At 34.2% G+C, this 26,304-nt stretch overlaps 1 protein-coding gene across 8 annotated transcripts in view; it reads left to right on the top strand.

Annotated features, from left to right (window-relative positions):
• AKAP9 (A-kinase anchoring protein 9) overlaps positions 1-26,304 on the top strand; it is a 151,834-nt gene that overhangs the window by 102,658 nt on the left and 22,872 nt on the right. For 5 of the 8 annotated variants that reach the window (XM_027071866.2, XM_053218467.1, XM_027071869.2 and 2 more), the window contains 16 exons: positions 2,592-2,754; positions 3,672-3,884; positions 4,823-4,861; positions 6,254-6,486; positions 7,418-7,537; positions 11,223-11,399; positions 12,028-12,132; positions 17,289-17,441; positions 17,796-17,975; positions 18,826-19,899; positions 21,269-21,409; positions 21,885-22,373; positions 22,811-22,874; positions 23,194-23,315; positions 23,899-24,090; positions 24,355-24,543. In XM_027071866.2, the coding sequence (XP_026927667.2) occupies positions 2,592-2,754; positions 3,672-3,884; positions 4,823-4,861; positions 6,254-6,486; positions 7,418-7,537; positions 11,223-11,399; positions 12,028-12,132; positions 17,289-17,441; positions 17,796-17,975; positions 18,826-19,899; positions 21,269-21,409; positions 21,885-22,373; positions 22,811-22,874; positions 23,194-23,315; positions 23,899-24,090; positions 24,355-24,543 (3,654 nt within the window). The remainder of the gene's footprint in view (positions 1-2,591; positions 2,755-3,671; positions 3,885-4,822; positions 4,862-6,253; positions 6,487-7,417; positions 7,538-11,222; positions 11,400-12,027; positions 12,133-17,288; positions 17,442-17,795; positions 17,976-18,825; positions 19,900-21,268; positions 21,410-21,884; positions 22,374-22,810; positions 22,875-23,193; positions 23,316-23,898; positions 24,091-24,354; positions 24,544-26,304) is intronic. The other 3 variants (XM_015066501.3, XM_027071865.2, XM_053218468.1) reach the window with 1 other exon arrangement.

The raw sequence follows: 26,304 nt of genomic DNA, 5'->3' as shown, positions 1-26,304 counted from the left end.
AGGAAATACTGTTTTCTACTTTTTATGTGACATGTATTTTATAAACATTGTTAAGGGTAAGTACTTAGCATAGTTAGTACTTCAGGTTTATTTAAAACATAAATATGTTGTGAATGATTCACCTCAAGTTATTCAATATAACTACAAGTTATTCAGCACTTTTTACGACTTTCGTGGCTTTAATTGTAATGCACTAGCTAATATTTAACAAGACAGATGGTTTTCAGAAGTTTTGTTACCTCCCCTGAAACTTTTATATTGAAGTGACACTATATTTATTGATGCTTTATAATGTAATGCTTTTTAATGTAATAAGTTTCTTAACTTATTTAGAAGTACTGAAATGAAATTTTTATGTATTTCATATTGTTAGGTATTAGGAATAAGTCATAACTTAACAGGATAGAAGAGGCTTTTTAAATTATATTTAGATGAACATTTGAAAGGGAAGTCTCTTATTCCAGTAAAGTATGAGTGCCATCTGCTATAATAAATGAAATTTGTTTGCTAGCTTTACTGTACTTGATTCTTTAATTTTTTTGTTTTGTTTTGCAAAACTAAAGCTATTTCTCATGGTTCTATGCTAACTATTTAAATGCATTTAAAAGCTGCTTTAGATCTTGTTAAGAAGTAGACACAGAAGCAAAAACAATTTTCTTAAGTAAATCAAGTATTTTTTTTATAAATGCTGAATGCTTCTTGTACAGTAAATTTGAAAAAGGAATAAGAAACTATCCTTTTTAGTCAGAGCTTTGAACTCTTTCAGAGTTTTCATGTATTTACCAGGCAACCACTTTATAATAAACAGAAAAAGTTACCTATCTACATATGTAGAAACAATTGATATGTTTTAAAAATACAGGCTGTGACTGTAAATTCAAAAGAGTAATTATATATAAATTAGTTCATACTTTGTGATCATGTTCTTTATAGTAAAAAATCAATGTTTATTATCTACATTTAAAAGAAAAGACTCTTTTCCCAGTCAAAAGTAAAAATATATATAGTTTTATCTTTGTTGAGGTAGCATTGACATGACAGATGTTTTAGGAAATATTTTGTGATTTGAAATGTATGCTCAACTATCCATTACAAGTCTTAAATGTGTATTCATATTATCTCCAAGTAGTAAGTTGTAAATAATATTTAACACATCCTATTAAATAAAACAAGAACAATCACATACCTGATATTTTGGAAATTGACTTAGAGTGACCATAAAAGGCTTTATTTAGTAACTCTAAAATGTTTTTGCTATGGTAAATAGTACTCAGATGTGAAGAGCAGAAGTCTTTAAAAATAAAATATTCTTAAATATCATAATTTGATAATACATTATTGATATTTGCCTATAAATTAGAAACCACTGCATTTTTTAAAACATAAAATATGGTAATATCTTTCTACTTTATAATTTTACAAATTCTTATGACATTGTCAGCCTATTTTTAATATGTATATATATATGGTGATTGCTTTTTCAAAATTTTTGGTGTTATAGGACTAAATACTAGAAACATTTGAGCTCAGTTTGTAGTTTAACTAAAAATAAGAACTGATAAACAAGTGCTGGCAGTCAGAAGCTCAGAAAACAAAGGCAGAGATGGTGCTTTTCTGTAATTCCATGGAGCTGATAACAATGATCACTGTTTTTTGAGAGCTTTGGCCTTGAGTCTGTACTTGACTGTCATCTTAAAAATTGTTTAAGAATGTAGTCATGGCAATAACAGCATTTAAAAAGAGGCTGTATTTATGAGTAATTACGGGTAATGCCTCTGTATTGTAAGATTTTGAAAATAAGTTGAATATTCATATAAAGTCTTGTAGCTGTTTCACAGTTGGATAGAAATATAAAGCTTTTAGTTAAAATGTGGGTTATAATTTTTTTCATCTTGTTATGACACTATGATTTTGTTAATTGATGCCATTATATGAATCATATATTCCTCACAATTTACAGCAGGAGTCTACAATCAATAAATGTTAAATATAAAAGAAATTAAGTTTTACATAGAGCACAATCACATAAAATTCTTCCACAAATCAAGAGCCTATGCGTTACTAACTTTATATCTTTCTTTATATTATAGAATACAGATGTAGTGATATAAGTTGGTTTATTTCCAAAAGAAGCATTTTTTTTATTTTGTTTTTAATGTTTATTTGTTTTTGAGAGAGAGAGAGGCAGAGTGGAAGTGGGGGAGGGGCAGAGAGAGGAGACACAGAATCGGAAGTACGCTCCAGGCTCTGAGCTGTCAGCACAGAACCCGACATGGGGCTCGAACCTACGAACCATGAGATCATGACCTGAGCTGAAGTCAGACATTTAACCAACTGAGCCACCCAGGCACCCCCAAAAGAAGCATTGTTTTGTTTGTTTAATAAAACCAGAATACATCTCTTATGGAAAGTTATATGTAGGTAATCTACTTGTATACTGACTATCCCCATTTAATGTTAGCATGCACTAGAAATATTAAATGGTTACAATTCAACAGTTTATTTTTATTTAAAAACCCTTTCTTGTTAAACTGTAGTGGGTATTCCCAACACTTTGTCTTCCTTTATGTATGCTTTCCCTCCTCGTTTAGCTTGAACATGCGAAAGTTACACAGACAGAGTTGATGCGGGAGTCATTTCGACAGAAACAAGAAGTGACAGAGTCCCTTAAGTGCCAAGAAGAATTGCGAGAGCGCCTTCATGAGGAGTCCAGGGCTAGAGAACAGCTGGCTGTGGAGCTCAGTAAGGCTGAGGGTGAGCAATATGCTATTGGCAACTGAGTGTGGAAAAATTTCAAGTTTAAAAGTAGAGATTTTGATGCAAGCCAAATTTAGAAATCACAAGTGTATTCTAATGTAGGGTGAGCACTGAAACATAGTTGTAATTTGTCTTCAGACTTTCTCCAAGCAACTTTAAAAGCTATATATTTTTAATTATCAGAAAGTGTTTAATAGAATTATAGAAAGCATTAAAATTTTTAGAAAATATAGAAATGGATGATGGTGATTTGTTACCAAAATTCCACCATCCTAAGACAAGTCTTGTACTTTAGCAATGGAAAGACTGAAGCCAAAAGATGTTAATAAATTGTTCAAGGTTGGGGCGCCAGGGTGGCTCAGCTGGTTAAGCATCTGACTCTTGATCTCAGCTCAGACCTTAATCGCAGGGTCGTGAGTTCAAGCCTCGTGTTGGGTGTGAAGCCTGCCTAGATAGGTAGATAGGTAGATAGGTAGATAGATAGATAGTTCAAGGTAACCATTAAATGGTGATGCTGGGCTTTAAGCCTCTGAAGCCTCATACTGTTTATATTCTGCCATACCATTGTGGGTGTTGGCCTTCTAGAATCACTTAAAACATCAACTTTCTCTAGTATATTTAAAATGTGACTTGGTTTACAGGCATCTGATTTATATTAAGCTTTCTTGTCTGTTTACATCTGTTTGATAAAGTGAGTTATCACGTACATGATGTGATACCTTAGCATAGCAAAGTAATAGAAAGTTCAAAGGAACATCATATTTAGGCACAAAGGTTAAACAAGAAAAAGCCTGCATTGAATGTACCATAACTGCTGCTGTCATCAGCAGATTCATTCAAGATATTTATAGAACGCCTAATGGTAAGATTTAAAGTAAGTTTTAATCTTGTTCCCTGTTAATTTTATTTTATAGGTGTCATTGATGGCTATGCAGATGAAAAAACTCTTTATGAAAGACAAATTCAGGAAAAAACTGATATAATAGATCGTCTTGAACAGGAATTGTTATGTGCAGGTAATAGATTGCAAGAATTGGAAGCAGAACAACAGCAGATCCAAGAAGAAAGAGAATTACTGTCCAGACAAAAAGAGGCTATGAAAGCTGAGGCAGGCCCAGTTGAACAGCGTATGTATTTTTAGACTTTGTGAATGAAACATTCCTTAAAAGTTCAAAGTGGGTCTTTTCTCCTTTCAATGCCATGATTCACGTATTTCATATGGGGGTTGAAGAATTACAAGAAAATCTACTTCATTGATAAAAGTTTTATTAGCCATGTGGACTTTTTTTTTTCCGTTTTCCTTTGGCAGATTTTAACAGGAAAAGATAATTCCTTAAACTTCTGCCTCAGGAGACAGCTGTGCATAATGTGGCAGGATATTTTTTAAACTGTGTAAGATTCAGTTCTTTTGATAGCAGAAAGGCAGCAAAAATGTATACTTGGATTAAGTAAAAGAGCACTGATCCAGCACTAGTAGCAAGCAGGTGGGGGTGGATTTCGGCCTGCAAGAGAATAGATTGAAAAGGTCAGTGACTGTTACACTGACATCTAGTTTAATCTGTGTACGAGTTCAAAGAATATACAATTTATAAATAACATTTAATCTTTGCTGAAATGAGAAATTATGTGTAATAGCTTAGTTTCTTTAGCAGTAAAAAAACGTCAGTCATTGTAACGGTGGAACTTCAAATCCTTTTCATCATATCATCCCACTTTTATATTACACATGCAGTTGGAATTATAAATGTGTAGTTTTATTAGTTGAATTTTGCTAATTGAGAAATACAGCATGCATTTTTGTAATATGGTGCAGTTGTTTCTGGTTGCTCAAATTTGTTTAACACAGGTTTAGGGTTGGTCTTTTTAATGTGCAAAGTGTATGTACCGTACATGTAAAACATTCATGAAATACTGGTACATCAAAATGTTACAAATGATAATAATCAGTGGTTTCAACTTTTACTTCTAATTCTTTTGTGTTTACATATTATTCTGTTTTAGGAAGTAGACATGTAAATTTTGTCTTTGTTCTGTGTGTGTGTGTTTTTTCTTTCTATTCTTATAGGACTAGTAGATGCTGCAGTCGATGCAGCACCGGGAGCAGGTGTGTTTATACAATTGCATGGCCAGTCTTTGGGTGGTAAACTTACAACTCCAAAAACGGGGTGACCCTTGGATTTTCAATCACATACCTCTACTTTTCCAACTAACATACCTCTAATTTTGCTGTTGTGTTTCATACTTACAGTTTTTTTCTTTAACAAAAAACTTTTTCTTACAATAAAAATACATATTTATATTTGAAATTAACAACTGAGATTCGTAGTGATCATCATCTTATATCTGTTTTTCCACAGAGCTTAAGACAATTTCAGTTTCTTACATAAACAAAATGTATTAAATTCTCACCATATGACTTTTCAAAATGCTCTTTCTAAATCAGGAAATATATAAGATGATGGTATCAAGGATCAGTGAAATTTAGTAAAGAGACTTTCTAGTTCATTTAGTTTTATATTAACATCTAAATCACTATTGTTTTAAAAGGAAAGCTATTTTCTATAGATTCCTAGTCCTGAGTACAGTATTGGCAGACTGGTTAATGTAAGGACTCTCAGGTTATGTTCCTTTTTTTTTTTTTCATTAGAGTATTGTTTTACTTTGTTATATACTTCATTGTTGTATTACTAATGTTAATAATAATAGCTAACACTTATGTAGTGCTTACCATACTCTAGGCACTATTCTTTGTGTATATTAATTCATTTGATCCACAATAACTCGTAGAGATCAGTAGTATTACTATCCCCAGTTTACATATAAGGAAATTGGAGGACATCGTGTTAAGTATCACACAGGAGATAAGTGGCAGAGCTAGGATTTGAATCCACAGTCTCTGCTCCTAAGCACTACACCATACTGCCTCTCATAGTCAGTTTTCCCTTGATACATATATGTGTGAGCGTGCAAGACTAACTCAGGAATATGGATCTAATGAGGAGAAAGACTAACAGGAAATTGATTGTAGTTGTATTTTTTTTCTATAACTCTTACTTGCCTTGGTTAAAAATTTACAGTCTTTGATCTTCATGTGTATTGTGTATGCATATAAAGTGACTTTATTGGTTTGGAATGAATTGATTTTTGCCTGAGGTGAGTTATTTCTGTGCTTAAATTTAATTAGACTTTGTTCTTTTCCTTATGGTGAAAGTGGACTTTTTTTTTTTTTTTTGTCACTTGCTATGGCATTTTCACAAAATACTGTTTTTAGTGACAGAATGTTTCTTTTTGTTAATATGGTATAATTTTTTTGATACTAGCTTGCTTCTATAGGAATATGTTGCTTTGATATTTTCATAGGAACATTTTCCTTTCTTACGTGTGTTTAAAGTAAAACTCAGATCTCTTATTTCATGAAGGTAAAATTTGAGCGTTGTTATGGGTGATTTCACTATTACTTTGATTTAACTTAGTATATTTTTATATTTGTAAACAGAATTACTACAGGAGACAGAAAAATTAATGAAGGAAAAACTAGAAGTACAGTGCCAAGCTGAAAAAGTACGTGACGACCTTCAAAAACAAGTGAAAGCTCTCGAAATAGATGTTGAGGAACAAGTCAGTAGGTTTATAGAGCTGGAACAAGAAAAGAATGCTGAGCTAATGGATTTAAGACAGCAAAACCAAGCACTGGAAAAGCAGTTAGAAAAAACAAGAAAATTTTTAGATGTAAGTATTCTCAACTTGAATATTGATTTTGTCACTGGAGTGCTTACTTGCTGCTAGTCTAGGTTGTGAATTTTAAATTATGAAGAAACTTGAATTCTAACATTTTCATCTACCTGTGTTTTTTACCAATTAACTGAAAACTACTATTCCAAATAAAAATTCTAATAATTTTTATTACATACCTATGACAATTAAAAGCAGTACAGGCAGATTATGAGTAAACCCTACCAGTTAGCCTTTCTAAATTCAGAGTTAACAAGCTTGTCCAAGACTTTGCTTTAACCAACTGCTAAAGCAGGGTGAGGATCCTGAGAGCTAACTGGCCAACACTGTTTCACCCACAAAAGATACACGCAGAATAACACTGTGCTCTTGGAACAGTTGTTACGCTGTCATTACTGTCTTCCAAAATGATACTAAATCTTTAACCTCATATGGATTTTCTTCTTTGGGGTTTCACTTAAGGCCTGATATTCTTTTCATATATCAGGGAATCAGATTCTGACAGATTTTATTATTTTAGATACAAAACCTAGATTAGGATGAAAGAAATTAATTTACTAAACAGTTTGTTCTACTTACTATTTTTTTAATGACTAAATTAACAGTGGAATTCCTCCTTTGCTCCAAAAAAATAAATTCATTTTTGGGAGAATATTTTTATCTCATTCTGTATTTAACATTACTTGAATTATTAAAAATGTCATGCTTCAAATAATATTTAAATGCAGACATTCCTGTCAAAGATTCCAAATAGACTATGTACCGTACAACAGGTGTTCTTTTTTTGAAACCTTTTGGTTTGGGGTATTCTGTGGCCGTCAGTTGTTTATCTGAAATAAAACTGTATGTATAACTAAAAGAAGTAGCAGTAATAATAGCTTCAGTATATATTGTTTCTTCAGTTACTGTTATTGTTATTAAACTTCAGGAGCAAGCCATTGATAGAGAACACGAAAGAGATGTATTCCAGCAGGAAATACAGAAACTAGAACAGCAACTTAAGGTCGTACCTCGATTCCAGCCTATCAATGAACATCAAACTAGAGAGGTAAGAAAGAACTTTACTGATATTGTCTATGCTACAGCATATTGTGTGTGATAAAAGATGTCTGTTGTGAAGAACTTAAAATTTTATTATATATAAATCTTCAAAATCAGAAAATTAAATATTACTTCAGCGTGAAAAGTTCTTGAAATTCTAAAAATTGTTTACATTGATGTTCCTGGGTGGCTTAGTCAGTTGAGTGTCTGACTTCAACTCAGGTCGTGATCTCGCAGCTTGTGGGTTCAAGCCCCGCATTGGGCTCTGTGCTGACAGCTCAGAGCCTGGAGCCTGCTTCGGATTCTGTGTCTCATTCGCTCTCTGCCCCTTCCCACCCCCCAAAAGTAAACAAACATTAAAAATTGTTTGCATTGAAATTTGGAGTCATTTCTACCTGCATTTAGCTTCTAGTTTTGCCCAATTAAATAAACTTATCTATTTCTTTCTCTATTCCTGTTCCTAACAAAACTGATCAAGAGTTGTCTGTATTCAGACAATTTTATTTCCCCATCTTCTATTCTTCCCTCAGTCCAGTGCAGTGCAGTGACGTTCTAACCCTTCTGTCTCAGTGGGGTTTTATATCCTCTCTTTTGTTGAAGTTGTTCTTGTGAAAGTTACCATCCTCCTGGCCATGTCCACAAATCATCTCTGTCTTCATCATACGCATCCTCAGAGGCTTTCATTGCAGCCTTCTTCCTGAAACACTTCCTTCTCTTGGCTTCTGTGACATACCTACTTCATTTTGTTTCTTTCCATAGTCTTTGTTTCTCAACCCAAAATAAATGATGGAAGACCCAAAGACTTAGTCTTTGGCCCCCTTTTTCTTTCCTATTAATTTTCTCTTCCCAGGTAATTATGTGTAAATGACCGTGTGTTTATATCTCCAGCCCTGACATCTCTTTTTTTTGTTGTTGTTGTTTTTTTAATGTTTGCTTATTTTTGAGAGACAGAGAGGGACAGAGCACTAGTGGGGACGGAGCAGAGAGAGAGGGAGACACAGAACCTGAAGCAGGCTCCTGGCTCTGAGCTGTCAGCACAGAGCCTGATGCGGGGCTAGAACTCACGAACTGTGAGATCATGACCTGAGCTGAAGTTAGCGCCCAACCGACTGAGCCACCCAGGTGCTCCCCTGACATCTCTTTTGAACTCTGGACTTGAATACTCAGATGCTTTACCATCTGTCTCCATTTAGATGTCTCAAAATTAACATGTTTAAAAGAGAGCTCTTGATTCCTGACTAACCCCCATCAGAGAAAGACAAGAATAAAACATGTTCCTTCTTCTTTCAGTAAATATGATACTATCTTCACCTTTCTTATTGCTAAGACCTAGAGTTCATTCTTTATTCCACTTTTTTTTCAACCCCTACTTCCAGCCCCTTGGTGAGGCATGTTGCACTACATCTTACATCTTCCTATTCTTTCCATTTCATTCATCTCCTTAAATCCTGGCTGTCACTGTTAGCCTGGATGGTTTTGGTAGCCTCCTTACCACTCTCCCTGTTTCTCCTTTTTCATCCCAATTATCCACTTCCTCATTTAGAAACATAGAACTCTATATTTGCCAAATAAATGCTACATGAATGAGGGAAGATTTATTGTATAAATTGCAAGGATGGCTTGTTACAGTTATATAGACATTGTGCTTGGGGTTACACCATCCTAATTTGAATCAATAGCTCTGTTATTTACCACATGTGTGACAATGGATAACTCATTAAAACTTTCTAAAACTCATCTAGTCATTTCTAAAACAGAGATTGTGGGGTGCCTGGGTGGCTCAGTCAGTGTGCTTCCAACTCTTGATTTCAGCTCAGCTCATGATTCCAGGGTCATGGGATCAGGCCCTGCATTGGACTTTGTGCTGAGCATGGAGCCTGCTTGGGATTCTCTCCCTCTCCCTCCCTCCCTCCCTCCCTCTCTCTCTGTCTCTCTCCCCCCCTCCCTTCCCCCACCACCCGTCTCCTGCTTACACTCTCTCTCTCAAATTAAATATATATTATAATAGAACCCACCTCATAGGAATATTGGCCTGGTACATAGTGAACATGTAAAATTATTTTCAGAAATAGTAATAGTTAAATTTTATTTTAAAATATCTTATAGGGGCCCCTGGGTGGCTCAGTCGGTTGAGTGTCCGACTCTTGGTTTTGGCTCAGGTCATAATATCATGACTTTGTGGGTTTGAGCCCCACATAGGGCTGGTGGTGGGGAGCCTGCTTAGGATTCCCTCTCCCTGTCTCTCTGCTTCTCCCCAACATGCGTTGTCTCTGTCTCTCTCAAAATAAATAATTAAAAAAAATTTTTTTAATAGTACAGTATGTAAGTATATTATTTGTTATATTTGAAAAGTGTGACCTGCCTCATTCATGAAACTTTAAGAAACTAACATGGATGTGTGTATTTGATTTTTCTCCTGGAACATTGTGATCCATTGGTTCTGTCCTTACCTTGCCAAATCTGATTCCCCAGATGCTGATTTTCTCAAGATCTAAATAATCTAACTCTTACAGTATATTGTACTATTTTGCTGCTTTGTGGTCTTTTTCCTTGACTGTACTCCAAATCTTAGCCCACCCATTATTGTTAAATTTTCTCCTCAGTGGCTTTATTATAGTCATCCTTGAACATGTAGTTATAGGTAAGTTTGCATTTCTTTTAATGTTTTGGGGAATAAGTATCGTATTTAGATAATTTCCTTAAAGTATCTCACTGAAGTAAGGTAGAATTCCTTTTTTTTCTTACCATCACACTAATTTTTTTAGCAAGCTTTCTCTCTTTACTTGATGAGAACTAATTTCATAAGCTATCTTATTAATGCTTCCTGAATCCTTCGGTCTCAGAACCATTCTCTTAAATGGACCCGCATTATCAGAATTACTTGGGGAAACTTTCAGTGTGCACAGATTCTTCTCACCACCCAGTATTCTCATGTCTGTTTTGGGCTGCTGGAATGTGTAGGCTGAAAAAGCTTGTAAGTGACTGTATTAAAGCTCCCCCATTCCCTCCCATCTCTGCGTTGTTTAGAACCATATTATTATACGTCTCAATTATAACCATTTGTGGAAAGAAAAATAGAATCCATTAAAGATTTCTTAAGATTATCTTATCTGACATAAGAGTGTAAGTCAGGGGGCACCTGGGTGGCTGAGTCGGTTAAGCACCCGACTTTTGATTTCAGCTCACATCATGAACTCACAGGGTTTGTGAGTTCAGGCCCCGCTTTGGGCTCTGCGCTGACAGAGTGGAGCCTGGTTGGGAGTGTCTCTCTCTTCCTCTCTCTCTGCCCCTTCCCCACTTGTGCATATGCTCACTCTCTTCTCTCAAATCGATCAATAGTGTAAGTCAGCACTCTGCAAACTTGTCATCTTTATTAAGTTTTAGTGTTATTGTACCATTAGAGCTTATACTTTAACATTATTCAAAAATGTAATCTTTTCTTTCCTCCTAGCTGCAGGTCTTAGTCTTAAGAGAAAGAATTTTTTGTAAAGGGTTGGTGGAGCAGTATTTCTTTTTTGTTAGTACTACTTTATCAACTCCGAGAATGTCACCATAGTTGGAGACAATAGTTGCTATCCTTATCAAAAATACTTAGCATGGCTTCTGAAAATACTTTTTGAAATGAGGACAGGTATGTTACTAGCTTGTTGAAAATTTTTTTAAATTACAGTTTTTGCTTATTTTATGTCTAGGTTGAACAGTTAACAAATCATCTGAAAGAAAAAACAGACAAGTGCAGTGAGCTTTTGCTCTCTAAAGAGCAGCTTCAGAGGGATGTACAAGAACGGAATGAAGAAATTGAGAAACTGGAGTTCCGAGTAAGGGAACTGGAGCAAGCCTTACTCGTTAGTACTGACACTTTCCAAAAGGTATGGCATTTTCTTCAGGCTAATTTTATGAAGTGTTTTAATGTGGATTGCTCTTAGTTACCTGAACATCAGTTCCTTTAAATAAAAAATTACTAGTGACTTTTTGTTGATATTATTACAAAGTATAAATATACCCTTATGTCTCCAGTGACATAACTATATCTGTTTCTTCTTATCTTCAAATGTTACTTGCATACCTTAGTCCTGAGAAAGGAAAATTAAGTAAACCAGAGGAATTAATGATCCTTTTCACAGTCAATAGGTTGTGATTCTAAAATAATAGCCAAATGAAAAACCTCTGGACACGAGTTGAGTCTATTGCTTTATCCCAGAATAAGAGTGAAATCTATCCCCACTATACTGCAGAAAACAAGAATGAATCAAAGAAGAGCAGGATAAGGAAGCTTGGGAAGGGGGCATATTAGGGGATAGTCTCCATTTTATCTGAGGAATGAATTTTAAGAGTGTCAAACATTCCTGTGTTCCTGCATTCAAAACTGAGGATCTGTAACTTTGATTATTCACTAATGTAGATTATCAGCTGCTAATGGCATTGCTATTTCTCCAGTTAAAATGGATAATTAGATTTAATGTCTGAAGTTTTGAGAAAATTTTTGTATATTTAAAGGTAGAGGACCAAAAGCAGTCTGGAGCTCTAGAAGCTAAAACAGAATTGTCGCTAGAAGTACAGTTGCAGGCTGAGCGAGATGCTATAGACCGAAAGGAAAAAGAGGTAAGAGGTATACTTTTAATGACAAAATGTGGCTTGAATTATTTTAAATAAGTCACCTTGAGAATGTCATTTGTACAGAATGGGGTTTATACTGTTTAGACAGTTTTCTTAGCTCGTTACCTAAATTGATCTTGAAGACAAAAAGAGTTGAACAAATAAGCTGGTATGAGAAGTGTTCCACGTAGAGGGGACAAATGTAAAGGCCTTGACACAGAAGAAGTTTGAAGACAAAAGAAGGTATGAATGGAGTGAAGAGGAGACTGAAGAGAGAATTGTATTAGCACAAAAGGCAGGATCTCTCTTTTTCCCTTCTTTACTGTGAGCTTTGAAGTTATGCTACTTTGCTGTAGGGTTTGGGGGTGGGTTGTTTGTTTTTTTTTAAGTTGTATTACCCTGGGAGGTTATAGCGCTGTTTTACAATGTATAAACATGTTCTTAAAAAATTAACAATAAGGTAGTTTTAGGAAAGTTCTCCTATGTTTTCCTACTCCCTCCCTTTTCAAAAAAAAAAAAAAAAAAAACGAAAAAAGAAAAATCTACTTTTAATACTAATTTCCAATTTCAAGCTAATTTAAATGTATTTAAATTTTTGTCTATTAGTTTTTCTAAAATATACTGTACTCTACATTATTTAGCTGTATCATAGCATTATAAATATTTAAGATTTTTTAAGTTACATTTTCATTTCTATATAATTTTTTCAGGATATTTAATAGATTTTAACAAATACTTATTGAATTTAAACAGTATAAATGTTAATAAGTGCTTTGGAAAATACAAGAATGAATTAGACATCAACTCAAACTCTAGCTCAGGCAACTTGTAGTTTTAGGGGTACCTGGGTGGCTCAGTTGGTTGAGCATCTGACTCTTGGTTTAAACTCAGGTCATGATCTCATGGTTTGTGAGTTTGAGCCCTATGTCAAGCTCTGCTCTGACAGCACAGAGCTTACTTGGGATTCTTTCTCTCTCCCCCTCTCTTCTGCCTCTCCCCTGCTTGCACACACACTCTCTGTCTTTCTCAAAATAAATAAGTAAACATTAAAAAAATTTTTTTAAACAATAGGAATTTTTTTAAAAAAGAAAACTCGTATTTTAGAGGAGAAAAAAATCCATATAAATGATGAAAAGAAATGATCATCTCCATGAGAAGGATTATTTTCTTGCTATCATATAATACTGACTGATGTTTATCTAAAACGTTCTTGTTTATTTTGCTTTTTTGGTTTTTCCACAAAAAGCAGGGAACACTTGTTTATCTGTAACCACTTCTGTGTGTTTTGAAAAGAATTGGGGAGCTTGGCTGGTTCAGTTAGTGGAGTATGCAGTTCTTGATCTCAGGGTTATGAGTTCAAGCCCTATGTTGGGCATGGAGCCTACTTAAAATAAAAAGGAAGGAAAGAAGGAAGGAAGGAAGGAAGGAAGGAAGGAAGGAAGGAAGGAAGGAAGGAAGGAAGGAAGGAAGGAAAATAATTAACATTTAAATATAAAGATTGACCTTATACTAATTAATCAAAAAAAAAATTCCTTTCTAAAAAGATAGACCTTCAAAACTGGACCCAAAAGCAGTGATAGTTGATTATGGGTAGATAATTAAGTTTACTATATTTTAATTATCTTTTGAGTGACGTTACTAACACCTTAATTTTTCGCGTAACATTACTGACACCTTAATCTTTTGAAGTGAGTATCCAATAGCAATCTACCTTTTACTCAGACTCATAGTTTATCAGAACTACAAAGAGACCTGTCAACCAGCTTCTGTCAGCCAACTCCCAGTTTTTATAGATGAGCTAGAGCCAGACAAGTTGAGTTAGTGAAGGGTTAAAATGATAGCTCATCCTGGTGTACTAGTTTTTAATCACAGCAACAAGTACTCTGTCAGAACCCACTTGTCTGTAACTGAAGACTGAAAGAGAGGAACATAGAATTAAAACCTAAATCTTTTAATGAAAATCACTTCTTAAACACTCTCTCCTATACTAGGCAAATATCTGATGGAGTATAAACATAAGATGTCTATATGCATCATTATATTTTTAGATATTTTCCATTATTCTTACAGGCTTAATTTGTATAAAACTTTTTTTTCGGTTTATTGTATGTTTAGAAATGCAGAATGAATAGGGCAGAAACTGTAAAGATAGTTTAAGGATGATGAGAGAAGGCGAATAATGTGGGGAGAAATAGAAGGAAGAGTTTCTTTAAAAAAAAGATGCCTTCAGTAGGTTTTAACTCTCTATAAAGCTAATAAGATATAGCTTACAGATGGCAGTAATAAAAAGTAATGGTTAACTTTGTTGAGGTCTGTACTAGAAAGTGGTATTTTAAATGCCTATGCCATTAATCCTTACACTCTCCCCCTCAGGGAGAGTGTAGCCTAGCACTAGACAGGCTCTAGTGTTATCCCCATTTTACAGATGAGTAAACTGAGTCTTTACGAGAGGTTAAGTAACTTGCTCATGGTCACACAGTAAGCAGTTGAGGAAGAATTCCTCCTGGATTTCTCTGATTCTGGAGTCCTGTGATATTGTACTGCCAAAGAATTGGGGAATAAACATTCCTTGTTAGTGAGAAGTATTAAAGACTGTCACTGAACATCTATTGGGCTCTTAACATGTGTTGACTACCACTCTCCCAATTGTAAAACCAGCACCAGATTTCAAAGAATCTACTGTCTAAGAAGTCATATACACATTTGAAAGAGATCGAGAAGACTCGAAAAGAAAACACAAATAGTTGCAAATTTATTTGATCCAAACTACCTATATAACATTTGGTAGCTAAATTAAACAAGATTAAAACAAATAACCACCATTCTATTTTTAAAGCTTAATAATATTCTTGTGGTTTTTGGTTGTAATAGACTCAGTAACAGGACAGCCTGGAAATGACACTGGCTGAATAGGAGGAATAGGAGAAAAGAAGCATACAGTGTCCTCTTTGGGAATTGAAGTCTCTATTGTGGTGACTCAAGTTCAGCTACTTCTAACAGAAATGTTAGTGCTTTGAACCACTGCTTTTCAAACTTTAATGTGCATATGAATCCCCTGGGAATCTTGTTAAAATGAAGATTCTGAATCAGTAGGTCTGGGATGGGGTTTCAGAATCTGTTCATCTAACATGTTCCCAGGTGATGCCAATTCTGCTCTAGGGACCACACTTTGAATGGCAAGACTTTAGATCAAATTTAGAATTTGACCATAAACTGATAGATCAAAAAAGAAAGTAAAACAAAACAAATGAACAAACAAAAAACCAAACATGCTCTAAATACAGAGAACAAACTGGTGGTTGACAGAGGGTGGGTTGGGGGAGATGGGTGACGAGGATTAAGAGGCACCCCCCTAAAACAAATGGCATTTGAGGTGGAGCATCGGTTTTGAACTTCAATGTCTATGTATATATTAAAGTAGTACTTTTTCATCAAAAGCAGTTGTGGAAGATAGGGATTGGTATAAGTACTATTACATTAGATAACTTTGAAGAAGATATAATCACCATAGTTTTCACCAGTCTAACCTGATAATTATATATGCACAACTACTAAATGTATTTAAGGTGTGTCTTCTGAGTCTAATGCCAGTGTACAGAAAATAATTTAGGTATAAGTTTTGGGCATTCGTTATTAGAAGCAGGATAAGTGATAGTTAAGAACGTAAGGCTCCACAGGTAAACTTCTCAGGTTCAAAAGCTAGAGCCTGTTACCTAAGGGCAAGGTACCTTGCTTTCAGTGACTCCCTTCCTCATCTCTGAAATGGGAATAATTTGGATTATTAATTAAAGATTTCATAAGATTATTACAGACTTAAAAAAAATAATATATATAAAGCACCTTATACAGCGCCTGGCAATAAAGTGTCTATAAATGATGGCTATTATTAGTGTCAGTACTATTTCTGTTAATGAACTATTAGGCTAAATGCTTTTGAAGGGCTTTGCCTTGCTTAGTGCTAAGACATGATTCTGATTACATATCTGGGTGTAAGCAGCATATGGTTCCTTTCAAGTTCTAAGGCAATAAATGATTTATAGGCTGCTCTCTGAGCCAGCTCCACTGAATAATGTTGCTCCTGCATTTTACGTTGCTTGTAATGCAGCAGTGTGATCATCAGGTAAATACATTCTTGGAAATCCATTCATTATTTATTAAGTACCTACAAAGGACTGTGCCAAATAATGATTCCTTAATCAAACCCAACTTTTAAAATGATAGCTAGCACTTAAAACTTGTCATTAGTTTCAGTCTCTTTATAACCATTAAAGAGCAATTGCTTTACTGTTAATAGTAATTTATGCTCAGAAAAGAGCTAAATTTTTCTTGTCCTACACATAGGAACTCTCTAATTTTCTCCTAAAATGGTATTAATAACTCACTGTTTAAGTTTCTGTATTTCAGATGTAAGGATCTCACAGCCTTAGTGTCTACCTTTACTTTCTTCTACTTAAACAAGGCACATGGCAGCCAGACCTTTCATTTGGTTAAGTATTAATATGGACTAATTTGAGCTAGTCTCACTTGGTAGCTAAAACAACTGACCAAATCCTGCAGCTTTTTGAACTTTTTGATAGCAATTAAATTTAACATGAAATAAGATTTAAAATGCAGGCCCTTTCCCTTCCTCCCTTGACTCTTTTCTGCTATATCAGAGGGTATTTTAGGTAAGAAATGGCTCCTTGTATCTTTGCTCTGAAGGGCTCCTCTTTGCTTTGGGTAGGATGATTTAAGGGTGGTGATCAGTTTGAAATACATAGAAACCACACAGTTACACCTGGCTTAGCAAAACCCCTTTATTCTCATCGCTCGTATCTCTTAAACACTTAATTATGTTTTATACAGCTACTGTAGCACTCTTTCTCTCTTGACAAATAAACATTTGTAAACAGGTTTTCAGGGGCACCTGGGTGGCTCAGTTGGTTAAGTGTCCTACTTCAGCTCAGGTCATGATCTCGTGGTTTGTGAGTTCGAGCCCTGCATTGGGCTCTGTGCTGGCAGCTTGGAGCCTGGAGCCTGCTTCGGATTCTTTGTCTCTCTCTCTCTGCCCCTCTCCTGCGCATGCTCTCTCTCTCTGTCTCAAAAGTAAATAAAACATTAAAAAAATTAAAAATAAACAGGTTTTCATTTTATCTTTCCTTTCGATAATTTTGGTATCAAAGATTACAAACTTAGAAGAACAATTAGAGCAGTTTAGAGAAGAACTGGAAAATAAGAATGAAGAAGTTCAGCAACTACATATGCAATTAGAAATACAGAAAAAGGAATCTACTACCCGCCTCCAAGAACTTGAACAAGAAAACAAATTATTTAAGGTAATTAAGAAAAACTTTGCTTACAAATAATTCATAATTTTTGTCTTAGTATCAAACATTTGCTGGATCCAGCTGCTAAATAATACTTAACAAAGGAATATTACCTGCAAATGGATTTGCATGCAACTTATTTTCCACCCAACATAAACATTTGACTGCATCATGAGAGAAAAAATTTTTAGAACTGTTATCAAAATATTTTAAGAATTATTCACTTACAATTACTGTATGTTATCTGATTTTGTTTATTTGTACATTTTGGGTGCTTTATCTTTTGTAAGATTCAATTGAAACAATATTCAGAAAATGGCATATAGTGATCTATCTAACTGGGATGGTTATTTTTGTTCCTAGGATGAAATGGAGAAACTGGGATTTGCCATGAAGGAATCTGATGCTATCTCTACTCAGGACCAACATGTGTTGCTTGGAAAATTGGCTCAAATAATGCAGGAAAAAGAAATAGAAATTGAGCAATTAAATGAGCAAATTACAAAACTTCAGCATCAACTTAAAATTACAACTGATAATAAGGTAAACAAATTTAAAATTACTACATGAAATTAAGCTACAATTGTAGGGGCAAATGGTTATTTTTCAGCTTCTCTTTGAATATAAACACTGAATAAACCTTAATTCTCTTTTACCCATTTACTTTATTAAGACACATTGGTTTCGGGTGTCTGGGGAGCTCAGTCAGTTAAGAGTCCGACTTCAGCTCTTGTCTTGGTCTCATGGCTTGTGAGTTTGAGCCCCACGTCAGGCTCTGGGCTGACAGCTCAGAGCCTGGAGCCTGCTTCAGATTCTGTGTCTCTGGCTCTCTCTGCCCCTCTGCTGCTTGCAGCACATTCGCTCTCTTTGTCAAAAATAAAAATACATAAAAATTAAAAAAAAAAAAAAAAGAAAGCGACTCCTTGGCTTCATAAGCTATGTGTATTTTTTTTATCCTCTTCTAATATTGTCAAAGATTTTTGGTGTTTTCCAGAGAGTCTCTGGTGACTCAGATTTCATCATATCATTCTAACCAAATCTAATAAAAATTATTCTATTTGATATGAATTAAATCTTCTGGAGACCATTTTTATTTTAATACTTCATTCTTTTCAAGTAGAATGCATTGATGTTAACTATTTTACTCACAGGAAATCAGCTACTAAAGTGTAAGTCACTTTATATTTAATAGAACTTTCTGAGCAAAGTTCAAAATAAGGTCATTGTTTGATCTGATTAGGACTCTTGGTCTATATTAAAGTTAATCTATTATGTCTGAGAAGTAAATTGTGTGAGATCAACACTTTCAGTTCCTGCCCTTAAAATAAAAAATGAAATTCCCAAAATATAAATAATGTATTTATTATGTCTGTTACCTGTTTTTCATTAACAGGTTATTGAAGAAAAAAATGAACTGATAAGGGATCTTGAAACCCAAATAGAATGTTTGATGAGTGACCAAGAACGTGTGAAGAAAAACAGAGAAGAAGAAATTGAGCAGCTCAATGAAGTGATTGAAAAACTTCAACAGGAATTGGCATTAATTGAACAGAAGACATCAGTGGATGCTACTTCTTTTCCAGAAGAAGCAGACAGTTTAAAACATCAATTGGATATGGTAATAGCTGAAAAACTGGCTTTGGAACAGCAAGTAGAAACCACTAATGAAGAAATGGCCTTTACGAAAAATGTACTTGAAGAAACTAATTTAAAAATGAATCAGCTAACTCAAGAATTATGCAGCTTAAAGAGAGAACGTGAAAATATGGAAGAAATCCAAAGTGTACCAGAGAAAAGCATTAACATGGCCATAGATGATCTGAGCAAAACCAAACCTGAACTGGAAGTAGTCCTTCCTGAGAATGCTCTTAAACCCCTAGAAAATCAGACTTACTTCACATCTTTTGAAGAAAACAGCAAAGGTTCCATTAGCAGTTTGGAATCAAAGGTGCTACAACTTGAGGGCACTGTGAGTGCAAAGGACTTAGAACTCACCCAGTGTTATAAACAAATAAAGGACATGCAAGAGCAAGGCCAGTCTGAAACAGAGATGCTGAAAAGGAAGATTGTAAACCTACAGAATGTGCTTGAAGAAAAAGTTGCTGCTGCTCTTGTGAGTCAAGTCCAACTTGAAGCAGTTAAGGAATATGCAAAATTCTGTCAAGATAAACAACCAGTTTCATCAGAACTTGAAAGAACACATGCACAGAATTTAAATCAAGTTACAGATAATGAGATGGAGTCAAATGTATTAGCATTAACCTTGAGAATATCAGAATTAGAAAGCCAGGTGGTTGAAATGCAGACTAGTTTGATTTTAGAAAAAAAACAGGTAGAAATTATAGAGAAAAATGCTTTGGAAAAAGAAAAGAGGCTACTAGAACTACAGAAGTTATTGGAGGAGGAGAAAAAACAGGGAGGTAAAGAAAGGAAAAGAAGCCCTGAAGGAAACTTTGAAGTTCTCAAGGTTAGTTTGTACTTAATTTTTTTCACTTAAATACCCTAAGAAATTCTCTTTTTTTTGTTCCATAAGCTTGATTGCTAATTTACTAAATTAAATATGGTGTTCTTTATATCTAGCAATTCATATATAAAGGGCTTTTATAAAAATACTACTTTTCTGTATACTCCCATTATTATCACTAAAATAATGGAAAAATCGATATTTTGTGGTCTTCAAATCATGTTATTTATTTCACTAGCATACTCATTAAGTAGAGCAGTCAGAAGAAGGTGAGAGATGTTTTAGAGATGATAAGTTTAGCAAATGTCCTTTGGAATTTGGGTTTTTTTCCTGTTCCATCTAATATGCGTGTTTTGTGATCATTTTAAGTAATGGAAAATAATAAAATATATTAATATTCCACTGAATTAACATATCAGTAAGAAGTCATTAGCTTTTGCAGACTTTTATAGCTGGTAATAGATTCTTTCCTTTCTTAGGAATAATTTGTATTTCACCCGTGTAAGTCTGCTTATGTAACAATCTGAAATTGCATTTATTTCTTAGCATAGGACAGATATAGAAGGACTTTAATTTTCACAACCTCACTTTATATATTTATAATATTGAGTACTAAATATGCAGTCTTATATGAATACCAGGAGGTTAACTGATGTATCTAGATTCTATTAATATATAATTTGTTTTACAAAGGATGATAATTCTGGGGTGCCTAGGTGGTTCAGTCAGTTAAGCATCTGACTCTTGATTTTGGCTCAGGTCATGATCTCACAGTTCATGAGATCAAGCCCCATGTCAGGCTCTGTGCTGACAGTGCAGAACCTGCTTGGGATTCTCTGTCTCACCCTGTTCCTTGCTTACATGTGCACACTCTCTCAAAATAAACAAATACACATTAAAAAACAAAAACAAAGGATGATAACTCTTTCCATTTACTAGGCTTTTTTCTCTTCCCCAGAACTATAACTGATTGTAGTCATTTTAAAATATTAATGTGACTTTCCATGTATATAAAACGTGTAAGAAGTATCTTAGTAAGACTTGGCATTTTTTGAGGAAAGTGATATAAATACGAAAGTTTTTGAATGGTAACAGTATTTCATTAATAATTTATAAATAGGGTACATACTAACATGAAGTACCTTTCATTCCTAGAAAATAACTTTTTTCTTACTGTCTCAAGAACATAAAATGATCGTTCTAAAAAAGTTTTCCTATTTGTTGAAAGAGCATGAATCATTTATTTCTACACCATTTTATTGGATAGGCAGTCATTCCTGAAAAAGCTTCGTTAGAATGTATAGGTACCTTGAAATTGGCTGTATTTTTTTTGTAAATAACATGTTTCTAAATGTTTTCCACTATCATTCAGACAACTACTGAGCTAATTCATACCAGTGAAGAAAGTGGATTTTTTGGTCAACTTGAGGCTCTTAGAGCTGAATCATCAGCAACTAAAGAAGAACTTGCCAATTATAAAGAGAAAGCAGAAAAGCTTCAAGAAGAGCTTTTGGTAAAATAAGTAACATACTTTCTAGTTCACTTACTTTTACATAATCTTAATTTCATTTCAAAGTATATTCTCTTCTATAAACCCAAACCAAATTTATAACTTAAAAGCTGGAAACAAATCTTTTATGGCTTTGGTTAAAAGTTATTACAAATTTCTTTACTACTATCTTCTTGCTTAATTTTCCTGGAATATTTTTTAGCAAGATGCTTTTAGTCTCTAGTCTCTTAATGAACAAGTAGATAGACAGATGTTAAAGAGAACTCTTATCCCATGAAAACCAAAAAGATGAGGCTGATAAAATAATTTCATTTCTAAGGTCATCTATGATTTTACATATAATGCAAATATATATATGGAATCTAGGAGTGTTTCTGAAAAACTTTTCCTATTCTAAGGAAAATGAATATCCTCTCTACCTTAAATTCTACATTTAATATTTTTAATTGAATGTTCTGTTTTGTTCATTATGTTTTAGATAAAAGAAACAAGTATGGCATCTCTCCAGAAAGATTTAAGCCAAGTCAGGAATCAGCTCATAGAAGCAGAAGAGAAATTATCCTACTTCTTAGAAAAAGAAGATAAAACTGAGTTACAGGAAAACAGAAAAGTCTGCATATTAGAGGCACTTCCTAATAAAGTGGGTAAAAGTTTGGCATCCCAGACAGAGGGGACTCTCAAGGTCAATAGCAGCAGTCAGACTCCACAAATTCTTGTCAGAAATGCAGGAATCCAAGTTGATTTACAGAGTGAATGTTCATCAGAAGAAGTCACTGAAATAATCAATCAGTTTACTGAAAAAATTGAGCAGATGCAAGAATTACATGCTGCTGAAATTTTGGATATGGAATCCAGACATATTTCAGAAACTGAAACCTTAAAGAGGGAGCACTATGTTGCAGTTCAGTTACTGACAGAAGAATGTGGTACCTTGAAGGCAGTGATACAGTGTCTGAAATCGAAGGAGGTATTTGGTTTTCATAATACATGTTTTTTCAACATTCTGTGTGTGGTTCCCCCCCCCCAAAATTCTTTGTTTTTAAGAGAGAAAGAAATTTGGGGTTAGCCTCTTCCTTGTGATAAGATTATAGATCTAAATCTTCTTTACCTCATGTATTCCAATAATAATTTCCTACCAAGTTCCTCTGCAAATTTGGAATGTGATAATATCATTCCTTAATTCATGAATGTTTGCGATGGTAATATCCATTAAAAAAATTGAAGACTTTTATAAACCATGGATAGTTCCACTTAACTGTGAAAGATGTGACAGATTTAATTGAGTTTTTCATTTGTTTTTTGTTCTTTGACAACATTACAAAAGAACAAACTATTTATTGGGTTCCTATTTCTATTTTTATTAAGGCCAAAAATGTTATGTATTCTTTTGTTTTCTCTAATTAGGGATCCTCACTTCCCGAATTAACACATTCTGATGCTTACCAAACTAGAGAAATATGTTCCAGTGGTAAGTTACATAAATTTCTGACATTTTTGTAGTACTTATTTAAAAAGTGTTTGTTTTGAGGCGCCTGGGTGGCTCAGTCAGTTTAGCGTACAACTTCAGCTCAGGTCATGATCTCACAGTTCATGAGTTCAAGCCCTGCGTCAGGCTCTATGCTGACAGCTCAGAGCCTGGAGCCTGCTTTGGATTCTGTATCTCCCTCTCACTCTGCCCTCCCATTCACACTCTGTCTCTCTCAAAAACAAACATTTAAAAAAGATTTTTTTTTAATAAATAATAGTTGTTTCTTTTCAGTAGTCAATTGTTGTTTTCTTTATTTTAGATTCTGGATCAGACTGGGGTCAAGGAATTTATCTTACACAAAGTCAGGGATTTGACACAGCATCAGAAGACAGAGGAGATGAAGGCGAAAGTTCAACAGATTCATTTCCAAAAAAAATAAAGGTACTGAAAGACAGCTGTCTTTTAGTGAAACTTAGCCAGTCTGATTTCTGTATTGAACATAGCAGTTTATTAGAACTTAGTAAGTTTCTCTCTGAAGAGAGAATTGCATAGCTAGAAGGAATCTTGGGGATCTATATAGGTTTATTCCTATATTTTACAGATAATAAAGTATAATATATGTAATAATTATTTGCATAAAGAGATAAAGAGTTAAAATTTTTTTTTAATTCCTGTTACTTTTGAGTGCCAAAATTATTAAAGCAATCTCAAGGACTAGAATTTATCTCCTACATAATTCTTTTGGCCAAATTAGTGGCTGATCATTAAATCCAAGAAGAGTGCATTAGATAAATAGAAGGAACTTACAGATAAGAGCAACCCAAAAGACAGTGTCTTCTGGGATTGGCTTACTCCTCCATTAGAAGAAGGCAGTCAGTAATGGTAGCCTGGTATGTCCTTTCTGCAGTGACTCTTCTAAGTCAGGCTAACTTGATAAAGGTATCTTGCTTAAAATTTAGTTCTGTTTGTATGTCTGTTTTTGAACAAGTCGTCATAATTGTAGCCTTTGGGCTTTGATTTGTAGGGATTACTAAGAGCTGTCCATAACGAAGGCATGCAGGTGCTCTCCCTCACCGAGTCTCCCTACAGTGATGGAGAGGACCATTCTGTTCAGCAAGTTTCAGAATCTTGGCTAGAAGAAAGAAGAGCTTACCTCAGTACAGTCTCAGCTCTTAAGGACTTAATTACCAAAATACAAGTGCAAAGAGATGCCGAGGTACTCAATACTATGCATCTTAATAGTTTTATATGCCCTTTATTAATAGTAAGGCACTTTATAATTTAAATTATTGTCTTTTATGATGTATTTTCACATGAATTACTATGTATTATTTAGATGCCACAAGCCATACTCTTGAAAGTAAATCTATATACTTTTTGGCCTCTAACATTTAATTTGGTTAGTAGATAAATATCATTTTTAGACTTTTTATAAGCCTACTTATTTGAAAATTAACTTTTGTTTTTTATTCTTTGTTAGGTTTACAATGGTTCCCAATCTCATGAGAGTTGCCCAGACTGGCGAGGTGAACTTCTGCTTGCTCTTCAGCAAGTTTTCTTAAAGGAGCGCGGTGTTTTACTAGCTGCATTTCAGACTGAGCTGACAGCTCTAGGTACTAGAGATGCAGTTGGATTATTGAACTGTTTGGAACAGAGAATACAAGAACAGGTATCAAAATAAAATGTTGAAACAAAGAGTGCTTTTTAATAGTAGTAAGAAAATGAGTTATTGATTACTTTTGGAGAAGGTCTCAAAGTTAAAATTTTAATAGGAGCCACTAAGACTATTCGGAGAAAAATTATTACCTTAAATGTTTTATCTCATTTTATAAATAAGACTGAAAATTAATGAGCTGCTCATCCAACTTAGGGAGTTAGAAAACAGCAACAGAATAAGCCCAAAGAAAGCAGAAGTAAGATATGGTCAGTTCTCACTGTCTGCAGTAGTTAGATTCTGTAAAGTAGTTGAGCGTGCTGAGCCATTGCTACTAGGGGAATACTGCAGGCAGGTTCCTGTGAGCCCCTGGTTGTGACATTTGCCAAGACACCTTATTTATATGTATTGCTGATTCATTAACCTTGAATCCATGGCCCGTAGCACTATTTAACTCCTGCCTAAAAGCAGCTTATCACATGTATTCTCTGCATAAAATACCGCCTTCTTGTGCTTAGGAACACTAGATAGTCCTTCATCATTGTGCTTGGGGACCATTCTAAACAGCAAAATCACCATTAAAAAACACAGAACTGCAAAAGAACACAGCACTGAATAGATGGCAGGAAGGACACTTGTTTGCAGTTTAAGAGATAAAAGAAAACATCAGAATGTCACCTAGTGCACCTTCAGCTCAGAACATGCACAGCTGGCAGATTAAATGTTTTGCCACCCTTTGCATGTTTAAAAATGATTGTTCAAGCAATGCTAGTATTAATTCTGGGTTACAGATAAGTTTTAGTGAATAGGCAGATTTGTGGATACATAATCCGCAAATGAGGCTCAACTGTAATAAAGAAAAATGAAGTTAGTGAAATACATACACCAGTATAATAGAGAGGATAGAAACTTTAAAAGTTTGTTCTTTGAAAGGCTAATAAGATAGAAACTTTTTTTGGAGAATTGGTTAAGGAAAAAGGTAAAAGCACACTTTAATAAAAAGCATACTTTTATAAAAGGTAAAAGCACACTTTTATAAAATGTGATCATAACTAAAAATAACAGATATAAAATAATAGAATATTATAGATAATTTTACATCAGTTCAAAACTGTGGGACAAATAGATTTTCTAGAAAAATAATCACTTCCCAGAATTCATTCAAATACCTATAGCTAGTAATTAATTAATTAATTAATTAATAATTTGATAGTTAAAAAAACTCTTAAAATACTTAGTGCCCAGGTCTTAAATTTTTAACTACATTCTCCATTAAAAGGAACTAGGATTTCTTGGAGAAATGGCTGATTCCAGGGCTGGAGCAGGGAAAGTACAAGATGAACCTAGAATATCTTGTTTTACTGACAAGGAGTTGCTCGAAGAATGAAGGAGAGATGTCAAAAGATCACAGAAGCCAGCTTGAAGGAGTTCCCAATGTCCACATTCAGGACAATTAGAACATCAAACTAAGTAATGATAGCAACAGATTATAAACCAAAGATTAAAATAAGAATTCATGAATTCATACTGGTATACATAAATGAATAAAAATTCTTTCTTGTAGAATGCCAGCTAGTATGTAGAAGAAATGATGAAGTTAATAAATTACCTTTTATTAAAAAGTAAGAACTCCAGTAATAATCGGCAATGGGTCCTAAAGCTAGTGTGAAAGTGTTTGATTAGAAAAGTATGTCTACATGGTCTCAGAGTAAATCCCAGGAAATCTTTTTTAATTATAAAAAGAAAAGTAATAACTGTATAGTGGAGAGACCTTGC

The sequence above is a fragment of the Acinonyx jubatus genome, chromosome A2 (assembly GCF_027475565.1).
Source record: "Acinonyx jubatus isolate Ajub_Pintada_27869175 chromosome A2, VMU_Ajub_asm_v1.0, whole genome shotgun sequence".
NCBI classification, from domain to species: domain Eukaryota; kingdom Metazoa; phylum Chordata; class Mammalia; order Carnivora; family Felidae; genus Acinonyx; species Acinonyx jubatus.
This window is presented reverse-complemented; position numbering and strand designations above follow the sequence as displayed.